Source organism: Anabrus simplex, chromosome 12 (genome assembly GCF_040414725.1).
Source record: "Anabrus simplex isolate iqAnaSimp1 chromosome 12, ASM4041472v1, whole genome shotgun sequence".
Lineage (NCBI taxonomy): Eukaryota > Metazoa > Arthropoda > Insecta > Orthoptera > Tettigoniidae > Anabrus > Anabrus simplex.
In genome coordinates, this window is record NC_090276.1 from 23,872,559 (window position 1) to 23,894,470 (window position 21,912).

The 21,912-nt window shown below is 39.5% G+C and overlaps 1 protein-coding gene across 2 annotated transcripts in view; it reads right to left on the reverse strand.

Moving 5' to 3' along the window:
• ApepP (Aminopeptidase P) overlaps positions 1-21,645 on the reverse strand; it is a 79,156-nt gene extending 57,511 nt beyond the window's left edge. Inside the window, exons 1-3 of one of the 2 annotated variants that reach the window (XM_067156426.2) lie at positions 21,487-21,645; positions 21,051-21,174; positions 7,851-8,019 (exon numbers count right to left, since the gene is read on the reverse strand). In XM_067156426.2, the coding sequence (XP_067012527.2) occupies positions 7,851-8,019; positions 21,051-21,158 (277 nt within the window). In that variant the 5' untranslated portion in view covers positions 21,159-21,174; positions 21,487-21,645. The other variant, XM_067156425.2, reaches the window with a different exon arrangement.
• Positions 21,646-21,912: the final 267 nt, after the last annotated feature.

Consider the following 21,912-nt stretch of genomic DNA (forward strand, 5'->3'; position numbering starts at 1 on the left):
TTGTTCTGTGGTTTGTGGGTTGGCAACATTAATCCTTTCTATCCGCCTGTTTTGAATTTAGCCAACCACGAATTTCTGTAATTAATTTTCCTCCAATCATTGCTTTCTTCTTCGAATTTCCATGTGTAATTATTTGTCTACCAATAAAATTGAGAGGGGGGGGGGTGTCTACCCATTCCTGAAAGATCTTGAATTTTCCACGAGGGTATAAAAACTGCTGATTTTCTGGTCTCCTGGCCACTTCAGTAACATCTAGCTTAGTGTGTGGATATGTAGCAGGGGGCGGGAAGCGCCTCTTTATTCAAGCAGCAGCTCTTCAACAAGGTAATGGCCTTTTAACATCTTTATTTCTTGCTAGCTCAGCAGTTTAACTCTCGGGGAGGGTTTGAAAACTTTAATATGTAACCTACCACTTTAAAATGTAAATTCCTCTTCTGTTTATGTGAAAACTACAAATCTCTTTCACTGTAAAGCAGGGATAGAGAGTGATTTACCTTCTCGAACTCCCCTTCATTTTGAAATTGAGGTGACTACGTTTTTGTAACCGATTTTTTCTCTTCATTAATGTATTAAAGTTTCTCATACGAGTCACCTCCCTAGCTTGGGATTAGCCCCTGTATTATCGGCCTAGTGCTACATAGGTTTTAATAAACTTAAGTGTAGGAGTGCATGTATTCGCCTCCATTCAATTTTGTATTTTGGGCCATTTAATTAACCTGATGTTTTGTTTTCTTCATGTGAAGGCCCTGTAGGTTGGGTATTAAATGCCCCTGCTTCTTTGTGTGCCTTGAGGGCAGTTAGAAATGAAATTTGTTGTGGCCTTGGATAGGCTTGTAAAATTGAGAGCAGGTCCGCTCTTTCTGGTATTCTGGAAAGTGCCTCTAGGAGGCTTAACATTGTAATTAGGAGCAAGTGCTCCTTGGCATGATGGGGTTTTCTGCCCCTTTGTTCAATTTTTGTACCTTGCTAAAGTTGAACTGTGGGTCTCCCCATCCCTATACCTTTCTCCTTGCTCATTTGGACTTCTCCTGTCAGCATTTCGGCACAATCGTGCATCCTGTGTACGATTGTGGGATCATTGTTTTGACGAGTGACATCGCCTGGACTTTTCATCCGTGTGCGATTAAGTAAATTACCTTATATTTTAGTGCATTTTTTTTTTTAGAAAAATATTATTTCATATTTCATATGATGTGAACGTCATAGGTAATGGCGAGTCTCACAAATTCAATATCATAAGATCATTCGACATAGTTAAGGTCTACAGTATTCTGCTTTTAGATCAAACAAACTGTGTAAAAATAACCTACAATTACTTAAAAGGGTTTCTTTTAATTATATTGAAGAATACTGCAAACGAACATGTCAAAACAACATCTCAAAGGACGAAAATGACGCGCATTTTTAACCCTGGAGGTTAACTCCATGCGCGACTAGTAACGTAATAATTTTCGCGCGACTAGACAATGGTTAAGATAGAGTACCAACATTTGCCTGGTGTGAAAAATGGGAAACCAGAAAACCATCTTTCGAGCTGTCGACAGTGGCATTCAAACCCACTATCTCCCGAATACTGGATAACGGTCGCACTTAAATGACTGCTGACCTATACAATATGCTGGAAGAGTGGCATGATAATAATGGTAGATTATCAAACCAAACCCCATCGCGCAACAGCCCCAAATGGCCTTGGCCTACCAAGCCACCACTGCTCAGCCTGGAGGCCTGCAGATTGCGAGGTATCATGTGGTCAGCACGACAAATCCTCACGGCCATTATTCTTGGCTCTCTAGACCGGAGATGGTAGATTAAGAACTTCTTTTAAATAGCGATACAGCCAAATTTAATTTGTATCAAAATAATAGAAAAGGATTTATTTCTGACTCTCACTATTCCTCCTACAACACTCCAATGAAGGTGACTCGTCTCCTCCTGAAGGGTTCTCTTCCACATTCATTCCATCTGTTTTTAACCAGCATATGACAGACTTTCCTTTCACTGTTCTCTTATTGATGATTATGTTTGTTTTTTAAAAGGGCCTGACATCTAAGGTCATTGGCTTTGTTCCCTTATTAGGGGCCAACAGCTCTGAGGGAATAAGGGTGACGGAAGAAGAAAACATCAGCACTGGAAGAGGAAGCAATAGAAAAGGAGACGAGGGCAAACATGATAATACAAAAGGACAACATCTTCATACACTGCCATCTTCAAAGAGATGGGCTCTCTCCTCGGATATGCCAATTCTTTTTCCTTTCCTTCTTTTTTGTGTGTGCCTAATGTTTTAAAACGTGTATTCATCTTTTATCTTTGTCTCTTCCTCCTGTACTTATCCAGATTTTCTTATTCCACACTTTGCACATCAAGTTATAACATGTAAGAAATTAGTTTTCACAGCGACCTTGGCAGGCGGTGATACTGGGTATCCTGGCAACACTCCAGCCGATCCGAGCAGGATGTGATGCTGTTAAAGTGAAGGTCATGGGAAGTGGTCAGTACTCTTCAGTCTTAAAATGTTTACTACAGAGGAGCATATGGTTTTAGCAGAGCTGGTTTTCCGGAAAGATGACAAATAAAAGGACAGAGTGAAAAGATGATTTCATGAACAGTTTCCAAACTCAGTCCTACCACACTGTGATAATGTGCTCCAAAGAGCAGCAGACCACCAATTTTAACAGAAGAGAAACTTCTACATTTTTCTGACAGGCTCCTTGAAGTATGTCTAAATCCATGCGAAAATTGGTACAGCAGGCTGGCATATTTGTCTTCACAGCACATGGAGCAGCAAGAAAGAAGCTAAATCTTTATCCATATAAATTTTCTGTTGCTCAGGAGTTGAAGTTGGCAGTTACATAAAAGAGGATTTTATACTTAGAGTGGTTTCAGCAGTTGGTTAATCATGGAAAGGAAGTGTTAGACATACAGAACACTTTTTACAGATGAAGCTTGGTTTCATTTAACTGGTTACATAAACAGTCAAAACACCAGACTCTGAACATCTGAAATCCACAAGCAATTCATGAAACACAACTTCATTCCCAAAAAGGTTGATGTGTGGTTTGCAATTCTCATGTTCAAGAATTTATTGCACTCATATTTTGTAACAGCAACGGAGATTCAAAAGGTTACTGTAATGAAATTTTGTTCCTGTTCACTGTGGAACTGAAAAAGAAATTATGGGATCATTCTTCCAACAAGACAGAGCCACAGCTCATACCTCTAACCACATCCTGTAATTTTTAAGAGATATATTCGGGGAACAAATAATTTTACAAGGGCTCTGGCCACCATGTAGTTCCAATCTTTCACCTCTTGACTTTTATTCTTGGGGTGCTGTGAAGTCCTCAGTTTTCCAGCCTGCTCCCATAACAATTGGGGGTAGCCATAAAAAATGTTGTGCACACTGTGCATAGTGAAACATTGGTGAAAGTTTTTAGTAATAAGTCCAAACGCGTTGATCTATGCTTGTAACTTCGTGGTAAACATTTTCAACATCTGCTATGAACATGGTAAGTGTACAACAATCATTACGCTTACAATTCACACCTTTCCGAGTTGCTTTGTTAACGAACCGTTCTACTTTTAATCTTCCGTTCACTGTACTGTACAATCTCTCAAGCTGTGCGCTAGGTTTTGTTTTTTGCTAGTTGCTTTACGTTGCACCGACACGTATAGGTCGTATGGCGACGATGGGACGGGAAAGAGCTACGAGTGGAAAGGAAGCAGCCGTGACCTTAATTAAGGTACAGTCCCAGCATTTGCCTGGTGTGAAAATGGGAAACCACGGAAAACCATTTTATTTTCAGGGCTGCCGACAGTGGGGTTCGAACCTACTATCTCCCGAATACTGGATACTGGCCGCACTTAAGCGACTGCAGCTATCGAGCTCGGTTTGCCGCTATCATCTGATCCCGAGCAGACACTCCTGCCACCCAAACTGTGCAGTCGGACAGACCGCAACTGTAGCTGCGGAGACTCATTTCTAACGCACTGTAATTTTTTCTTTTTTTAGGATGTTTACGGCTAATAGAGACCACAATACGCAACATTTACACATTTTTAGGATTCTCCTTTGCAGCCCAGTATCGTATTCTCTCTCTGGCAGCCCGTCTCCTTTCTGCTGTCCAACCGCTGTTCTTCTGTTCTTCACGAAAACCCTTAAAGTTATTGATCTGGTGTCGGTACTTGGTTCTGTTAACAATGTCTTCACGATTTAGTCACATTTTTTCAGATCCTTCCTAACCTCCCTGAACCACTTATTACATGTGTTAGGTCTAAGTTACTATCGAGTATGGCAAAAATTTTCTTAGTCAACAGCTTGTCATCCATTCTAAATAGGTCGCTGTAGAACTTGAGTCATCACTTCTTGAAGGATTCTATCAGTTGTTCGATTTTCTGACATAGTGATTGTCCAGTCACGATCTTCGGATCCATTATCTTTCAAAGGATCTTCCTCTCAAACTTCTTAGCTTCTCTCAGACCGGTCTTTCCAGCAACTCGGAGGCATTCACTTCCATAGAGACATTCCAGATTTATCACCGTGTTGGAATGTCTGAGTTTAGCTTGCATTGAAATTGTTTTTTTCTTGTACAGGTTGTGTGTTCCGTGAAACGCTGCGACCATCCTATCTCGCCTACTGCTGTTAGTTTCTCTTTCATTAGATGCCATCTGCATAATCTCCCCAAGATATTTGAAGTTGTTAACTCTTTCAATCTTATCGTGCCTTGTCTTTAGTTATTGCGGAGCTGTGGGGATGTTAGTCAAGTAATTTGTTTTTTCAAATTTTCAATCTATCCTGCAGTTGCATTTTTAGAAAGGATTGCTAAATAATCAGCAAAAGCTAGTCAGTTGATCTTGATACTGTTCTTTGAACATCCAACATATACTTGGTTCAGTAAACATTTCTTGTTAAGTTTTTTCCCCATTCGCAGATAACCACGTCCAACATGCTCGTAAGAAGGGTCAATGATAGTTCATTGCCCTGTCTTACTCCTGTTCTAATTTCAAACTTCTTGGAAAATTTTACTTTAGAGCGGATGAAGAGTTAGGGTCTGCTTGATAATTTCTGTAATTTTGTCATCCACTCCGAATTCGCTCAAGATGTACAATTAACACTTCGCAATTGACTGAATCGTACACTTCCTGGAAAATGTATTATTCACTGTATTATTCACAAATATTTACGACTATATATACCCTGACACACGATAAGAAGGGCTTATACCCTCAGATCTAATGTGCTGATCCACTCGAGGGCTGCAGGTATTGCCAGCTGGAAATCAGATAAGTCTCCTTGATAAGACCTTTGCCCCTGCACGGGTACCTAGATTAGATTTTTCTGTACTGAACCGAACATCACCACTTGGCGTGACTATTAAAACCCACCCTCCTGATAAAGCTGGGAAATAGAAATGTGCTCACCAGGTGCTGAAAAGAAAGGGATGTAGAATTGGGATTTCTATCAGTGCATTAAGATGAAATGGAGTGAGGGCATACAACACTGTTGATAGCAATTCATCCATCAAACGTGGACATCAAGCCTTGAGCAGGCTCGTTTAGCGTTATTCGACAGAAGTAGGCTAAGGCTACGTGCCGACACTGGGTTCAACCTCTTCCTACCTCATTAACCCATTCACTGCCAAACCCGTATATATACATTTTGGTGCAGTGTGTACTTCACCGATCTTACAAATGTACGTGATATAGTGTCGTGCTTTGAGCTTCCATGGAAATGCTCAAGGAAGTTCTGTACGGCAGATAAACCACTCCATTTCACGTGTTTTGAAAGCAATCTGGTGTTATTCCAGCTTCATTGGAGTGGAATATCTTTCCCGCTTACGTGTAGCCATCATAGCGTCTTGAAGTAAACATTCATCTCTTGTTGACAAAGAATTTGAATGTTTCCTCATAAATAGTGATTCTGGAGTGCTATATTTTGATCATGAAGATGGAGAATATCTAAGTGGCGATATTGAAATACAAGAAAGTGCGAGACAAAGTAGTAATGATGAATTGCATGCGGAATTGTCACCCCTTCCTCAGAAAAATTATTTTTCCTCAAATGTAAATGATTTTGCTAATACCAGTTCTTGGATCAACAATTTTATATTATATATATACAGTAACACCGAGCGGAGTTGCCGCATATATTAACATGCTACATCTTTGGAGCCAAGCTCTGCACTCGGCAGGCGACTGGGTTCGAACCCCACCGTCAGCTGTCTTGAGAATGTGTTGTTGTTGTTGTTTCCTTTTGTGCTCAAAAGTAAATGTCGGGACGACCTATTCATAAGCCACAGCCCATTCCTTCCTCTTCCTTACCCAGTTTCATTGACCATCATTCATTTCATATTTATTACCTTCTCAACTGAGATTTGCATCGGGAAGGGCATCCAGACGTAAAAATATGGTGTAAAATATAATCTCACTTCATCCCCGAGCCCGTATTGGGCTGCGTGGCTAAGGGGACGATATGCATTCCATTAATTGTATCAGTAAACATAAATCTGTGAGAGTGCGTCTTCCTTTTTAAAAAAACCTGGCCCAGAGGGCCGAGTCACACATAATCATTCAGTTACTTGGAATCTGAAATAGACTTTCAGCTTATTAGGTCGTGTCAAGTACGCAGACATTAAGTATGGAACAAAAATGCCAACCGGACATCAGTGGAAACTGAACCCACAATCTTCGAATTTCATGTCCAATGCCCTCCAATTGAGCCACCATGGCCAAGGTCATTCTTGTTCTGTTAACATGGAATTAGTGGTTGAGAGAGCAATGGATATGAAATCAAAATATTGTAGGTTAGTCCCCATCGATATCCGTTTGGTCATTTTTGTTCTGTCCTTAACACTTCTTTAGCATGTACAACACAGGGTGGTCAGAAACAACATGATCCGGGTATATGAACATAAGAGGATTGCTCATACTGATAAATAATTTTTAAAAAGCTATTTCTTATCTCGCACCATTGTCATTTTATCAGCTGCTGAAATAGGCCAACCAGATCACTTCGCGGGTGAATTCAAATGGCCTTGGCAAGTTGGTGTTGCTGAATCTGCACGTGGCTTAAGATTAGCTTGGGAGCCAAGCAGAGAAATCAGCATTAAGGCGAACACACAGTGGAATTCAACCGGTGTTGCCATAGCGCACTTGCTATGGTGCGATCCCGTCACATCACAGGTCCGTGTTCAAATCCCTCCCATGGCAAATTCTTTTCCTTCCACTGATGTCACATGCACATTTAGCACCATCCCCTCGCAGAGAGCATTTGAATTCCCCCACAAAACAATATGATTGGCCAACTTCACCGGCTGGTAAAATGACAACAGCACGAGATATCAACTTGTGAAATTCTTATGTCAAATATTCCACCTTTATTTTTTATTTTTGTTTTTGTTTTTTTTTATTTGCCTGGTGTAAAAATGGGAAATCACGGAAAACCATCTTCAGGACTGCCAACAGTGTGGTTCGAACCTAACCGCTATAATAATGAGACATGCTTTCGGGACATCTTCAGTCAAATAAGAACAAGACCCATTTAAAAAAATATAGTAAGGGCAAAGTTCAACTATCTGACAAAAGTCTTTGCATCCTTGTTGCTACGCATGAAGTTTATTATGCTTATCATGTGTAATGAGATATCAAATTATTTATCAATATGACCAACCATCTACCACTCATATGCCCATTTAACGTTGTTTCCAACCATCCTGTATATACTCAACATGACCTACTCGTAAGAAGTAGTGAAAGTCTATCTCAAGTAGAATGCAGTTGTGAAATGTAAATATTCAATTCCATTCAAAAGTAAGTTACAACTTCAATCATTCACAAAAAGGCATTTTCTTTACCTTCTTTCATTAACGTCCAATTTTCATCCATTTCCTTGGTGGCCTGCAAAAAGTATCGTCCATCTGTCCAAAGACATGCTTCCTTGTCTGTTATTACAGCAGTCCCAGCTGAACCAGTGAAGCCAGAGATGAAAGCTCGTCGATTATCACAGTCGGCAACGTACTCGCTCTGTAAATGAGTACAGTCCCATCTTAAATTAATTCCAGGAAAAATGATACACAGTACTGCCATAAGTTCTGTCAGTAAACCCTAAACGCGCTGCAGTATGGTAATCTATATATATAAAATAAGAGTTTTGTCTGTACATTGCTCAGAATTTGAAAATAATGGTATTTCTGTATCGGTCATGTCCAAAGTAACAAGAAAATGCACTTTTTACTTTTCCGTAATTTCTGTCTGTCTGTATGTATGTACACGTTTCACGAGAAAATGGTTGAAGAGAATTTAATGAAAATAGGTATATGAAGTCAGGGGATGAGCCTCTACAATCTAGGCTATAAATCATTTTACTCACGCTGAGTGAAATGGTAGTTTAGGGGAAGGCCTAAAATTGAATTCTCAACTATTTATGTTATTAGTGGTCGTATTTTAAAGAAAATGGGTATGCAAAGTCGGGGAATAAGTTGCTACAATCTAGGCTATCAATAATCGTATTCACGCTGAGAAAAATGGTAGTTTAGGGGAAGGCCTAAAATGTAATTCTCAAATATTTCTTATTAGAGGGATAATCGATGAATGCTACATAACAAGGGTTATATAGTATTAAATTTCCTATTGTTCATGTCTTATACATTGTTACCGTACTGGCTATGATCACAAAGATATTCATGAATTTGGATTTTTGTTACTAAGTCCATATCAGCGCCGAGTAACAAGTAAATGGGTAAACAGTATTTAATGAAAATCAGTATGTAAATTCGGAGAATAAGATACTACAGTTTATGGTATAAAATATTTTACAAATCACAGAGTCGAAAGAAAACTAAATGTGAAGGCCTACAATATAGAAAGCTCATAACATTGATCAACATTAACATTACAATGACCATTGTTTGTCGTGATGTGCTTTGTGTCTTCTGTTGCCCCTCATCTCCGGTAGATAGGATTACTGCTGCGTACGAAGTATTTTTATTTGATTTACGTCGCACCAACATAGATAGGTTTTATGCCAACGATGGGATAGGAAAGGGCTAGGAGTGCCTTAGGCCTTAATTAAGGTACAGGCCCAGCATTTGACTGGTGTGAAAGTGGGAAACCACGGAATACCATCTTCAGCGCTGCCGACAATGAGGTTCGAATCCACTATCTCTCGGATGCAAGCTCACAGCTGCGCACCGCTAACCACACGGTCAACTCGCCCAGTCGTACAGAGTGTAACAGCCTGTCTGAATATTGATGGGAAGTAGCTGGGGAGTTAGATAACTTTCTTCTTTAGCATGCCATTCCCCTGGTTTATAAATTTTCTCATACTACTGGTACGTAACACACTGAATCATCATAGCATTCGGGCTATTCAATCCCTACTCTGAGGCACTGATTGGAATGAACAGTGTGCATATTTAGTGGACTAATGGCAGATGAGTGTTCATGGCAATCTGCGGCCTGGTCATCCCAGCTCTGGAACTTTGGACTATTAGATTGGCACCGCAATCTAACCGCAGCACTATTCATTAAAAGTGATAAAACGTGCGACTTTCCATTTGATCGAGTATTTTATATGATAGCATTGCTTTTAATCGCTACATTCATACTTACGTTTTTGTAATGACCTATGTTGATTTTAGGTGAGGAAAACCACAAAGTCAGTCTTTCTGAGAATCCCGTAGCGAAGCACGGGTACATCAGCTAGTTGTGAATGAAGAAGTGTGTCATCGTTCACAAGGTCACCTTCACGACTCTGCCAGTAACCGGCTTGCAATGTGCCAGCAGCAAACAGCAGTGAAAGATGGAGCGGAGAGTGTATGAGAATCATATCGCTCTATTGGCATTATTTCGTTGCGGAAAGCGAGCCTAACAAAATTTTTTCTATGCTGAAACCTCTCCGTATAAATGAACGATTTGCGTTTCGGACAATAGCATGGTTTAAACAAATGGGTACAACGATTGATCACGTCAGATCAGACCGCCCTAGGTGGGTATACAGAGAAGAAGTTGTGAATGCTGTTCGTGCAAGAAACATTAGAACAATATCCAACTGTCTTCACTAGTTCTTAAATATGTCCTCCAGTTATGTAATATTGTACTAAACACTCTTGAACCCACACTATCAATTTATTTTGTCCAAGTTTATCCATGTACATTTTTAACAGTTTTACATTGTACTTGTCGGAATATATTTTTAAGAGTGAAGCTATGTACATTTTAACGTAAACTTCCATTGCATTTGTTGACTGGGTTTTATCTTGGATTTTTATGTGTCAGTTTTATGTCATATGTCTTTTTTTTTTTTTTTTTTTATGATGACCTCTAAGTCAGGTTGAAACATGTCCAAGGTATTTTAAACTACTATGTAACTTTCAAATAGACCATTTAATAAATGGCAGAAATGTATTGAATAGGTGGACCTAATATAATTGAATTTTTTTAGAATTTCATCTTAGATTTTCAAAGTCAATACGGAACCGGAATGAAGTTTATTACTTGCAATGTCGGCATGTAAAAGTTCTCTGATGACACATTTAGTGTTTACCTGACAAAATTCATTAAAACCCATCCACAGATCTCCAAGAGAGATTCGGTTTACTCTGCCATCCAGTAGGCCAAGAGTAAAACAGAAGGTCAAAACTGACAAGCAGACAGCCAGATGGCGCAAAAATTAAAATGTCTGCACACGGTAGCAGAGGCCATATGATTCTTATTATTTTCACACATTCTTTATTTGATTTATCCAAATTCTTTATCTCCCCTGTAGGTGGAGTCGAAGGATGCATTACCTCTACCCTCGACATCTTGTAAGAGGCCACTATGATGGGAACAACCGAAGAATATGAGGATTGGGGCAAAAGTCATGGCAACTATTTTTTTTTTTTTTTTCTTATAGATATGTGAACGGATCACAAACGTATGTGTGTCGTGTGGAAGTTCTGCAGGCGTAATCTGTATGCAGAACAACAGATGGCTCTGTGATAGCTGGTAGTAGCACAGAGAGGGCTGTGAAATCAGTCAGTTGGTGAGTGTCATGCGAGATGGAAGTAACCCGTACTCTCCCGATATTTCACCCTGTGACTCTGATCTCATTCGAAAGATTAATGAACCAATATGGGGTAGGCGGTTTGCAACATGAGAGGACATTGCTAATGCTGTGCACCAACAGGTGACCCGATTCACACATGGTGCGGCAAATGCTGAGGCAGATGGTATTCAGCGCCTCCCACATCGTTGGCAGCGTGTGGTGTCAGTAGCAGGGGACTACTTTGAGGGTCTTTAGGCCCAGGTTTGTCATGTAAACTTTATGTGTACTGTTTTGTCATTCTTTTGCACTGGGAAGGCCATATTGCCCTGTATACTGTTGTAATAAATTAATGTGTTAAGATATTTCAGTGCTATACATTGTCCACACATGTAGTTAACACTAGGACCGCCAGAACATACTGTATACCTAGAACCGCCGATGCAGTCATTTTGACCGCCGTTTTCTAATTATTATTTTTATGCTCAATATGTATAGTAACTCATTATCATCGTTTCAAATATGTATTACTAAGTTTATAAAACATTAATTATGGTATCTAACACGGAAAAGATTCAAAATATTTAATAGTTTTGCAAATGTAGTATTTTCCTAATTTATTACAAACACAGAAACGTTTCTATAAAACACACTTATCTAAAAACAAACATTGTTTTTACTTCAAATTCTTTTAGTATAAACGGTAAAAATATTTATTACACATTATCAGAAAATATAATTACTGTAACATTCCATTTAGTGCAATTTATGACCTGAAACTTGTTTGCCAAATACACGTACCACAACATATTTGTCTCCTTATTCTTCAGTATATTTGCACTAATTGATGCAATCCTGCGTCTTTAGAAGCAGAAACTACATACCTTAGTTATGTAGTTTGAGCAAGAACCACATACTCGCTGTTTGCACTTTCTGCAGGTAAAACTTGTCTTATTCCTGCATTTCCTCATTTGGCATTGCCTATTATGTACATTTCCTTCCACAGGCTTCCTAAATTCGGGTTCTGTATCCACAGACTTAGGTTCACAATTAAGTATTTATTTTCCACCTAGTCGATACAATGATTGCTTAAGGCAATTTTTAATGGTCAAAAGTGGTACATGTTTCGTATATTATCAACATCTTCAGCCACATAACACTGTTTAGATGAAAAATGTATAAAATTGACAAAGTAATGCTTTAGAGGAAGTGTCCTTAAAATTAACATAAGATTGACAAGATTGTTAATTTTAAGGACACTTCCTCTAAAGCATTACTTTGTCAATTTTATACATTTTTCATCTAAACAGTGTTATGTGGCTGAAGATGTTGATAATATACGAAACATGTACCACTTTTGACCATTAAAAATTGCCTTAAGCAATCATTGTATCGACTAGGTGGAAAATAAATACTTAATTGTGAATCTATTGAAGTGCGATACGGACCATGAAGCTGATTTTATGTAACAGACTTAGGTTTCGATCCCATGTACCCCACACGAAGCTCCACTGCTAGTTTCAGGATGTCATTTCGGCGACTGATCTTCTTCCTGATCTAGGAGTTGAAATGAAATGGCATATGGCTTTTAGTGCCGGAATGTGACCGAGGACACATGATGAAGACGACACATATACCCAGTCCCCGTGCCAGGGGAATTAAGCTATTTCGGTTAAAATTCCCGACCCAGCCGGAAATCGAACCCGGGACCTCTGTGACTAAAGGCCAACATGCTAACCTTTTAGCCATGGAGCCAGACATCCCGGAGTTGATAGCTGCCAAGTCAAGAATATTATGAAATACATGAACAGGTCATCTTCGTGTAACGGATCGAATAGTATATTTTCTTCCCATTTGATCTACCGTAGTAGAAGTATTCTGTTGCGGGAATCCTTTTGGGATTAGCTTGAAGTTCAACTTCTGAGTGCAAAGTACTGTATAGAAGGACGTTCTTGTTTCGTTTTCCTTGATAAACAGTAAGTGTGTCATTGGAATGTTTCACGAGAGTTGAGTCGTAAAGACTAGCTTTCAGAGTCTTCAGAGCTTTAGGAATTTCTCTCCTTGATCATCTAATGGTTCCAACAATATTCGAACCATTACTTTTCAACTTCTTACCAAGTTTCACTGTTGCAAAGAAAGTTATCTGTAGTCACTTGTCGCCCCTTCTTTTGAAACGGCTCCACCAACTTCATTACTACACTTTCGAGTAGAGCCTCGTCGCGTGGTCTGAGATCGTTTTTTCCTAGGTAAGGAAACCCACTGCACGGAAACTTTGAGTCAACGTCCACAAGAAGCCAAAATCCAGTTTTATCTGGTTTGTTGGGCATGTACTGTAAGAATGGACACCTTGTTTTTCTTGGAAAAAGCTGCTCATCAGCAGGCAGATTTTCACCTGGAATATAAGACAATTTACAATTTTCGATGAATTTGTTCCATACTTGTGATACTAACGCAAATTTATCAGTTTTCAAATGTTCTAATCTTGTAATTCTGACGTCGATACGCAAAAATATTTGGATTTCTCGACAAAAATTCCCCCCATTGTTTCACTGAAGAATGGTGGTCCCCACTTTTCAGACCAGAGTTCATTAGGTATAGTGCTACTGGCTCCAAGTACACCACGAGCATGCACTAAGCCAATGAATGCCTACAGTTTTCTAACCTTACACTCCACAATTTATCTCCTAATACGCGTTTTGCTTCAGTTTCCGTAGAGTGTTTGATGTGTTTCAATATAGATTCATCAATAAAAAAGACGACATGCACACGCTACACGTCAGAAACATACCGCTTTGAGTATGGAGTAGGTCCTGGATTGTCTTTCAAGATGTTGTGACAAGCCATCCTGCCAGGTGTAGTCTTCACACTCTCTCTTACAGCCCACTCCATGATGTCATCTGTACCTAGTAACGTATTACTTGGTCCTGGGATGCTTGTGTTGATGCGTCCCTTCTTTCAACCAGCTTTTCCTATCGCATTTTCTACTGCTGTAATAGAACAATCGGAAATTTTCAGTTCTCGGCCTACACCAGGCATAATTACAGTCTAATTGCTGAATTTCAGTACCAAGGTTGTAATGTTGACATCAAAATAACGTATATCATTAGGGAATCGTGACAGCGGAAGAATGTTCGCTACTCTCAGAGGACAGTGACCCATTAGCCGCCTTTAGAAAAATGAATAAAGAAGAGAATGAACAATGGCCGTAGATATACTATCAGAGTTACATAGTTATGCTTACATTATTGCAGGGAGAATAATTATAAACAAATGTTATCTCAAACAGAGGAATATGCACATGTTCTAATACATTTTATTATGACAATCAATACAGTGGTCAAAATGACCGCTTCGGCGGTTCTAGGTATACTCGTTACCTACGTCCTAACCAATGACGCAAAATTAATTACATTTAATACGGATGATTCTGACCAGTAATCAGGAAAAGTCACTGAAGCTCTTTGCAATACGACAGAAAATGTGGTCAAAATAAGGCTTTGAAAAAGTGTAGCGGTCATTTTGACCGCTCCGGCGGTTCTAGTGTTAACACCTTGTCCTATCGTCTGTATATGTCACATTTTCCAACCAGACTGGTATCTACAAGAAAAAAAATAGTTGCAATGACTTTTGCCACAACCCTCGTATGTACTTGCTCTCTCGCCTTCTAAGCCCAAGAACATGTCCATGATTCTATGCTCTTCCGCGTAGCGGAGAAAATGTACGAGTCCAAAGCTTTTTTCTTATCACCCACTTGTCAAGTGCTTTGTACCGAGTGTCACAGTATCTAACTGTAAAGTTTAGACAATCTACACAAAAGTTATTGATTGTGCGGAAAAATCTACATGTAAATAGTATTGTTCTTGCAGTTAAAATCTCTGTAGGAAAGACATAAATAAATACAATTTGGCAACAGAAAGGCTACATATTAGTGCAAAGTATAGAAGGCCAACAAGCTTGACAGATTTTTTAAGGAAACTTCTTAATTCTGTATTTGATATTATTCACAAGTTAATATTTTGAAAATCAAATACTGCCTTAGACCTAATATAGCATAAAACTGTATGATCTTTTTCTTTCATTTGATCACTTCAAATTCAAAATTTTGAAGCAATTATACTGTATTTAGAATTAAAGTAATCAATTTTGTTTAAAGATTGACGGTATACATAGTGCATGTCGTAAGTTAGCAGTCAGACCGAGGAACTTCCCTCCCAATACAAGATATCTCCCAGATGCGGACAAATCATTACCCCCCTCAATATACGTAAATGAGAGGTTTCACTGTAATCACAAAGAGAAATCTCATACCATCTTTTATACATCTTTAAACTGTTTTATTTTTAACCCTCAAGCTGGCCTGATTTCAGTCTTTTGCTCGTTTTGTCTAGTGGCAGTACATTATATCAGGCATTTGGACATTATCTTTATTTCATCAGCCAGGCTGAGTGGCTCAGACAGTTGAGGCACTGGCCTTCTGATCCCAACTAGGCAGGTTTGACCCTGGCTCAGACCAGTGGTATTTGAAGGTTCTCAAATACGTCAGCCTTGTGTTTGTAGATTTAACTGGCACGTAAAAGAACCCCTGCGGGACTAAATTCCGGCACCTCGGCGTCTCCGACAACCATGTTACTAGTTAGTGGGAAATAAAGCCAATAACATTATTATTTATTTCACCACAATCAATATATTATTTATAAAAAAGCACAAGTTATGTACCTTTTTTTTCTTTTTGCTAGGGGCTTTACATCGCACCGACACAAATAGGTCTTATGGCGACGATGGGATAGGAATGACCTAGGAGTTGGAAGGAAGCGGCCGTGGCCTTAATTAAGGTACAGCCCCAGCATTTCTTTTTTGCTAGGGGCTTTACGTCGCGCCGACACAGATAGGTCTTATGGCGACGATGGGATAGAAAAGGCCTAGGAGTTGGAAGGAAGCGGCCGTGGCCTTAATTAAGGTACAGCCCCAGCATTTGCCTGGTGTGAAAATGGGAAACCACGGAAAACCATCTTCAGGGCTGCCGACAGTGGGATTCGAACCCCCTATCTCTCGGATGCAAGCTCACAGCCGCGTGTCTCTACGCGCACGGCCAACTCGCCCGTTGAAGTTATGTATCAATTGAAAGAGAAATGTTTGATAATTTTCAAAAAAAAACATTTACAATTGAATGATGTACTAAAGACATGTAGGCCTAAAGCACTATCAAGAAAATATCATACTTCTGCAATCTTGTACTACTTATCTTTGTTGCATAATGTTCCATGCTGTTTCTCTCGCTCTAAATGTTGCTGTAAGAAAGTTGTGCACTTTTTGGAGTTTACAAGTGTGTAAAGACAGTTATAATGGCTGATGATATGTGGGATCATACAGGTGTTATTCAAGAAATGCTCAAGGCCATTTTCAGTGATGTCAGATTTTGCAAATGAGGAGAATAATGAAGCATTTGCTGGACTTCTGTAGTAGTATGGGTTTAGCTGTTATGAATACATTCTTTAAGCATAAGGCTATTCACCGCTACACATGGGAGGCTAGGGGTACCAGATCCATAATAGACTATATCTTAACTGACTTCGAATTCAGGAAATCTGTTAGGAATGTACGAGTTTTCCGGGGATTTTTCGATGATACAGACCTCTATCTGATCTGTAGTGAACTGAGTATCTCTAGGCCTAGGGTTGAGAAAGTGAAATCTGTCTGCAAACGAATAAGGGTAGAAAGTCTCCAGACGAGGAAATTAGACAGAAGTACATGGATATGATTAGTGAGAAGTTTCGAACAGTAGACAGTAAGCAGATTCAGGATATAGAAAGTGAATGGGTGGCATACAGGGATGCTGTAGTAGAAACAGCAAGGGAATGTCTAAGAACAAATGTGTGTAAAGATGGGAAAAGGCGAACATCTTGGTGGAATGATGAAGTGAGAGCAGCTTGTAAACGTAAAAGGAAGGCCTATCAGAAATGGTTCCAAACAACTTGACAATCAACTGTCTTCACCATCCAGGTATCTGGAACATACCTTTTAGTAAATTATCTCTGAATACTGTGAATAACAAAGGTGAAAGATTACAGTCTTATCCTAACCCTGAAACAGTGATGGAAGTATTTAAGACAAAAATGTCGAAGAATTTTATTTTTACAAGTTCTCGAGATATCTCGAGTCTTAATAAAAGTATTCAAATACTTTCATTCGAGGTATTCACTAATGATCAATCCAAAGTGAGACCACATTGGTCTCTTTATGCAGTAACCAAGAACAGTGAGGATAGTAGCGCCATCTCTGGACGTAACTCAGAACTACCTCTGTATTCATGATGGGGGTAAAGAGAGTAATACACATCATATGAGTAATTTACCTAAGATGTATTCTAATCCTTCTCTCATACGGAAGAACGAGAAGTTTTCAAATAGAATCTTACTGATTGAGCTTATACACCAATATCAAGTTGTAATTATGGTTATAGGTCACCATCTGAAAGCAAATCACTCACAATCAATTGTTCACTTTCTTTATATTTCGTATAAGGAGAAATAAAGAAGTGCGAATGAAGTGGCCGTGGCCTTAATTAGGGTGCAGCCCCGGCGTTTTCCTGGTGTGAAAATGGGAGACCACGGAAAGCCGTCTTCGGGCCTGCCAACGGTGGGATTCGAGCCCACTCTCCCGAATGCATGCTGACAGCTTTGTGCCCCGCCGCACGCAGCCACTCTCTCAGTAAAATAAAATGTTAGTTAACACAATTGATATGTAATATGTTCATAATATATTAATGAAAATACACAGTAGAGTAATAAGAGAATTAAGAGAGGGATTGAGAGAATGAAAATACACACATTGACAACAACAAATGACGTATTATAAAATTTATATAAAATAGCTGCAATTTAAAATTTCTTATATGTTTGTCAAATAATATATACACCGTACAAGGCTAGCCTTTATTAAAGCACTTCCTGGACCCTAATTGTTCTTGATGTCGAGAGTTTGCTTTCATTCCAGTTAGTCAAGTTATGTAAGATTTGAGAACTTGGTTTCGAATGCAAGTTTCGATTCTTAAATGTTCTCGATTGCTTAGTAATTGGTTCTGGAAAGTATTCGATTCTGTCCATCACTACCTGAAACTAATTTGAACCAAGACTTCATTCTACCATAAATTCTCACTGCAGCCTGATGCCTATGATTGCCTGTAAGAGTAACCTCTACCGGGCAAATTGGCTGTGCGATTAGGGGCGCGCAGCTGTGGGCTTGCATCTGGGAGTTAGTGGGTTCGAGTCGCAATGTCGGCGGCCCTGAGGATGGTTTTCCGTGGTTTCCCATTTTCACACCAGGCAAGTGGTGGGGCTGTGCCCTGATTAAGGCGACGGCCACTTATTCCATCTCCTAGCCCTTTCCTATCCCATCGTCGCCATAAGACCTACCTGTGTCTGTGCGACATAAAGCCAATTGCAAAAAAAGAAAAGTAACCTGCCCCTAATTTCATAATTCCTCTGTATGACAGGAATCTTATCTCTCGAACCTCTGTCATATGCCTTCTCTTGATCTATGAAACACAAACAAGATGACTGTGTAAGTGGCCGCGCAGCTTGGGTCACGTAGCTATCAGCTTGTATTCAGGAGATAGTGGGTTCGAACCCCAGCCCTGAAGACAGTTTTCCAAGGTTTTCTATTTTCACACAAGGAAAATGCTGGGGCTGTACCTTAATTAAGGTCACAGTTACTACCTTCCTACTCCTAGCTCTTCCCTATCCCATCGCCGCCACAAGATCTGTCTGTGTTGGTGTGATGCAAGAAAACAACTTCTAAAAGAGATAAAACAAACAAGATGGTTTGATCAACATTTTTTTTCAAGGTACAATGAAATCATTCAGACTACAAATAAACCTGGAGCGCTACTGCAAATATCGGACCAGATTGATCTGTCTCCTTCTCTTCTTGCCAGAATGATCCTAGATCAACACTACGAGAGACAAGCTGAAGACGGGGATCCAGCGGGTAAGTGAAGATAAATCTCTCATGTAACATCTTTATAAACACTGTATTTGATGGAATAGTAAAACAGTGAATATTTTTAAGAGGTTTAATCTGTCTCTCTGAAATATGAAGTTGACCAATAAATTGAAATAAGATATTACAGTAATGTCTTTCATTGGAAATAAAATAAAATGAGTATCAGCTGAATTCCTGGGGAGGAGAGGCAGCTGGGCGTAGAGCTAACCACTCCACCCCACCAAGTGCCACGCTTACGGATATTGGAAACCTTTACCTTCCACCCCTCCCAGGGCCTTCATGGCCTGTATGGAGACAACTTCCTTTTATAATATAAGTCGAATTGACCGAGCAAGTTGGCGATACGGTTAGTGGCATGCAGCTGTGAATTTGCATTCGGGAGAGAGTGGGTTCGAACCCCACTGTCGGCAGCACAGAATATGGCTTTTTGTGGTTTCCTAACTTTATACCAAGCAAATGCTGTCCTGGTACCTTAATAAAAGCCACGGCTGCTTCCTTCCCACATAAGTCTCTGGTAAGACCCCATCTACAGTATGGTTCCAGTGTACGGGACCCTCACCAGGATTACTTGATTCGAGAACTGGAAAAAAATCTAAAGAAAAGCATCTCAATTTTTTTCTGGGCGATTCCGACCAAAGAGTAGTGTTACGAAAATGTTGCAAAGTTTGGGCTGGGAAGACTTGGGGGAAAGGAGACGAGCTGCTTGACTAAGTGATACGTTCTGAGCTGTCAATGGAGAGGTGGAGTGGAATGACATCAGTAGACGAATAAGTTTGAGTGGTGTTTTTAAAAGTAGGAAAGATCACAATATGAAGATAAAGTTGGAATTCAAGAGAACAAATTGGGGCAAATATTTGTTTATGGGTAAGGGAGTTAGGAATTGGAATACTTTACCAAGGGAGATGTTCAAAAATTTCCAAATTCTTTCCAATCATTTAAGAAAAAGCTAGGAAAACAACAGATAGGAAATCTGCCACCTGGGCGACTGCCCTAAATGCAGATCAGCGTTAATTGAGTTAATTGAAGTGCAATTGGAGGATTTTTCATTTGAGAAACAGGGTGTAATAGACGCATTCTATCAGTGTTATCACAAACTAGAACACTGATGGAGGCCTGACAATCAGGGAGGAATAAGGAAATACTCTCACACGACTGAGTGATGTATTATCCGCACACTTTATGTTGGTGCATTTACACCCTAGTGCTGAATCGGTCGACCTCGGCGATCTTCGAGATTCGTACTGGCAACCTTTGAAACACAAACTATGAATCGCTTAAGCATCGTTGTGCGACATCTGGCGTACACTTTACGTACTAGTACTGTTGTTGTTTACACAACAAAGCCAAAGAATAGAATTCATGCTAGGAACAAGATTCGCATCGAGAAATGTTTTATAATGTTATATAATGTGTATGTGACATAGTTGTTGGCTTAAAATGATAACGGTTTAGAAACTTCGTATCGATCGATCATATTCTCGATTCAATTCAGATTTCATTTTCCTTCGGTTGGTAGCACTATCGATACCGGGACACCTCCCTCCTTACTCCTCAACCCCGTACACAAATGCACCAACATAAAGTGTGCGGACTATAGGTATAGGAGTTATAGTGCTGTGTTGTATAACCTGCATGTTTTTCAATTCAGAATAATACTATGAACCATTTATAAAAATATACTTGCTAGAAGATATTCCTTCTGCATGCCTCGTTTTGTATTTTTGCCTAAATATAAACATATAACATAGGTTACAGTAAATGTTTAAAAAAAATAAAATTAAGAACTTCAGCTTTTTGAAAGATAGTTAACTCATTTAGTAACAGCACCTTGATGTCTTTTGCGGCAGATTATGTATAGTACGTGAACCTTTTCTTGAGCCCCAGTTCCGATTCAACACTATGGAGCTCAGGGCTCAAGAAAAGGTTCGCGTACTAAACTTACAGACTCTACACTGTCCATAAAATAACTCTGCCACTACATGAAAAATGATCGCCAATGCGAGGGTTAACTACAATGAAATAAACTTACCTGATGTGCATCTCCTGATGGTACAATGTAGGCTTGCAGTGGTTCTTTCACATATTTAGTATTTTTCATCAAAGCTCGAAGCTTTGTTAAGATATTACCTGTCTTCATTTTCGGACCCTTGTCTCTAAAAAATAAATATTAAACAATAAGCATATTTTTATCAACAAACAAACGTGCATCATGAAGCTTTGGTAACTGTGTAAGTGAGCTTACCCTTCCATATTACGTCTGTTTTTTTAAATATACCAACATGCATGAAGTTACAACATAAATTATCCTCTATTTCCTGCTTCACCTGCCTAATGCATGGCCTACATATTCCACATATCTGTTGAATCATGATAAGGGAAGAGTGTCATATTTTAAGCCACAATGCATATTGCTGTGTAGAAAGAGAGGGATACAGTATCAAAATCTTATCAGCAGCTGCACTAACCTCAGCCTTATCAAACCTTTCACCAACTCATTAATCGTATAACCGCATAAATCCAGCAATGACTATCAGTATCACACATGCCGGGAGACACAGTACTTAACCTCAAGAAAAGGGATTAGCACATTATCAGGGAACAGCTGTCGGCAAACAGAATGTGAGATTCAACATTCAACTGTCTCCACAGCTGCGATATATCGTTATATCGAAAATCGAATTTCATATTCTCACCAAATACAGTAGAGACAATACACAACACTGAGCGAGATATCGAGGGACAGCTATTGGAGCTCACTCTAGCGGATAGACCTGAACGGTACTGATTCTGTCATAAGAGCACGTGTATTTTTGTGTGAAGTTTTTGGTGTTATTTATGCGTTTTCAGTGAGTTGACATAATTAAATAGTAGCGTGTGTCATTCCTTGATAT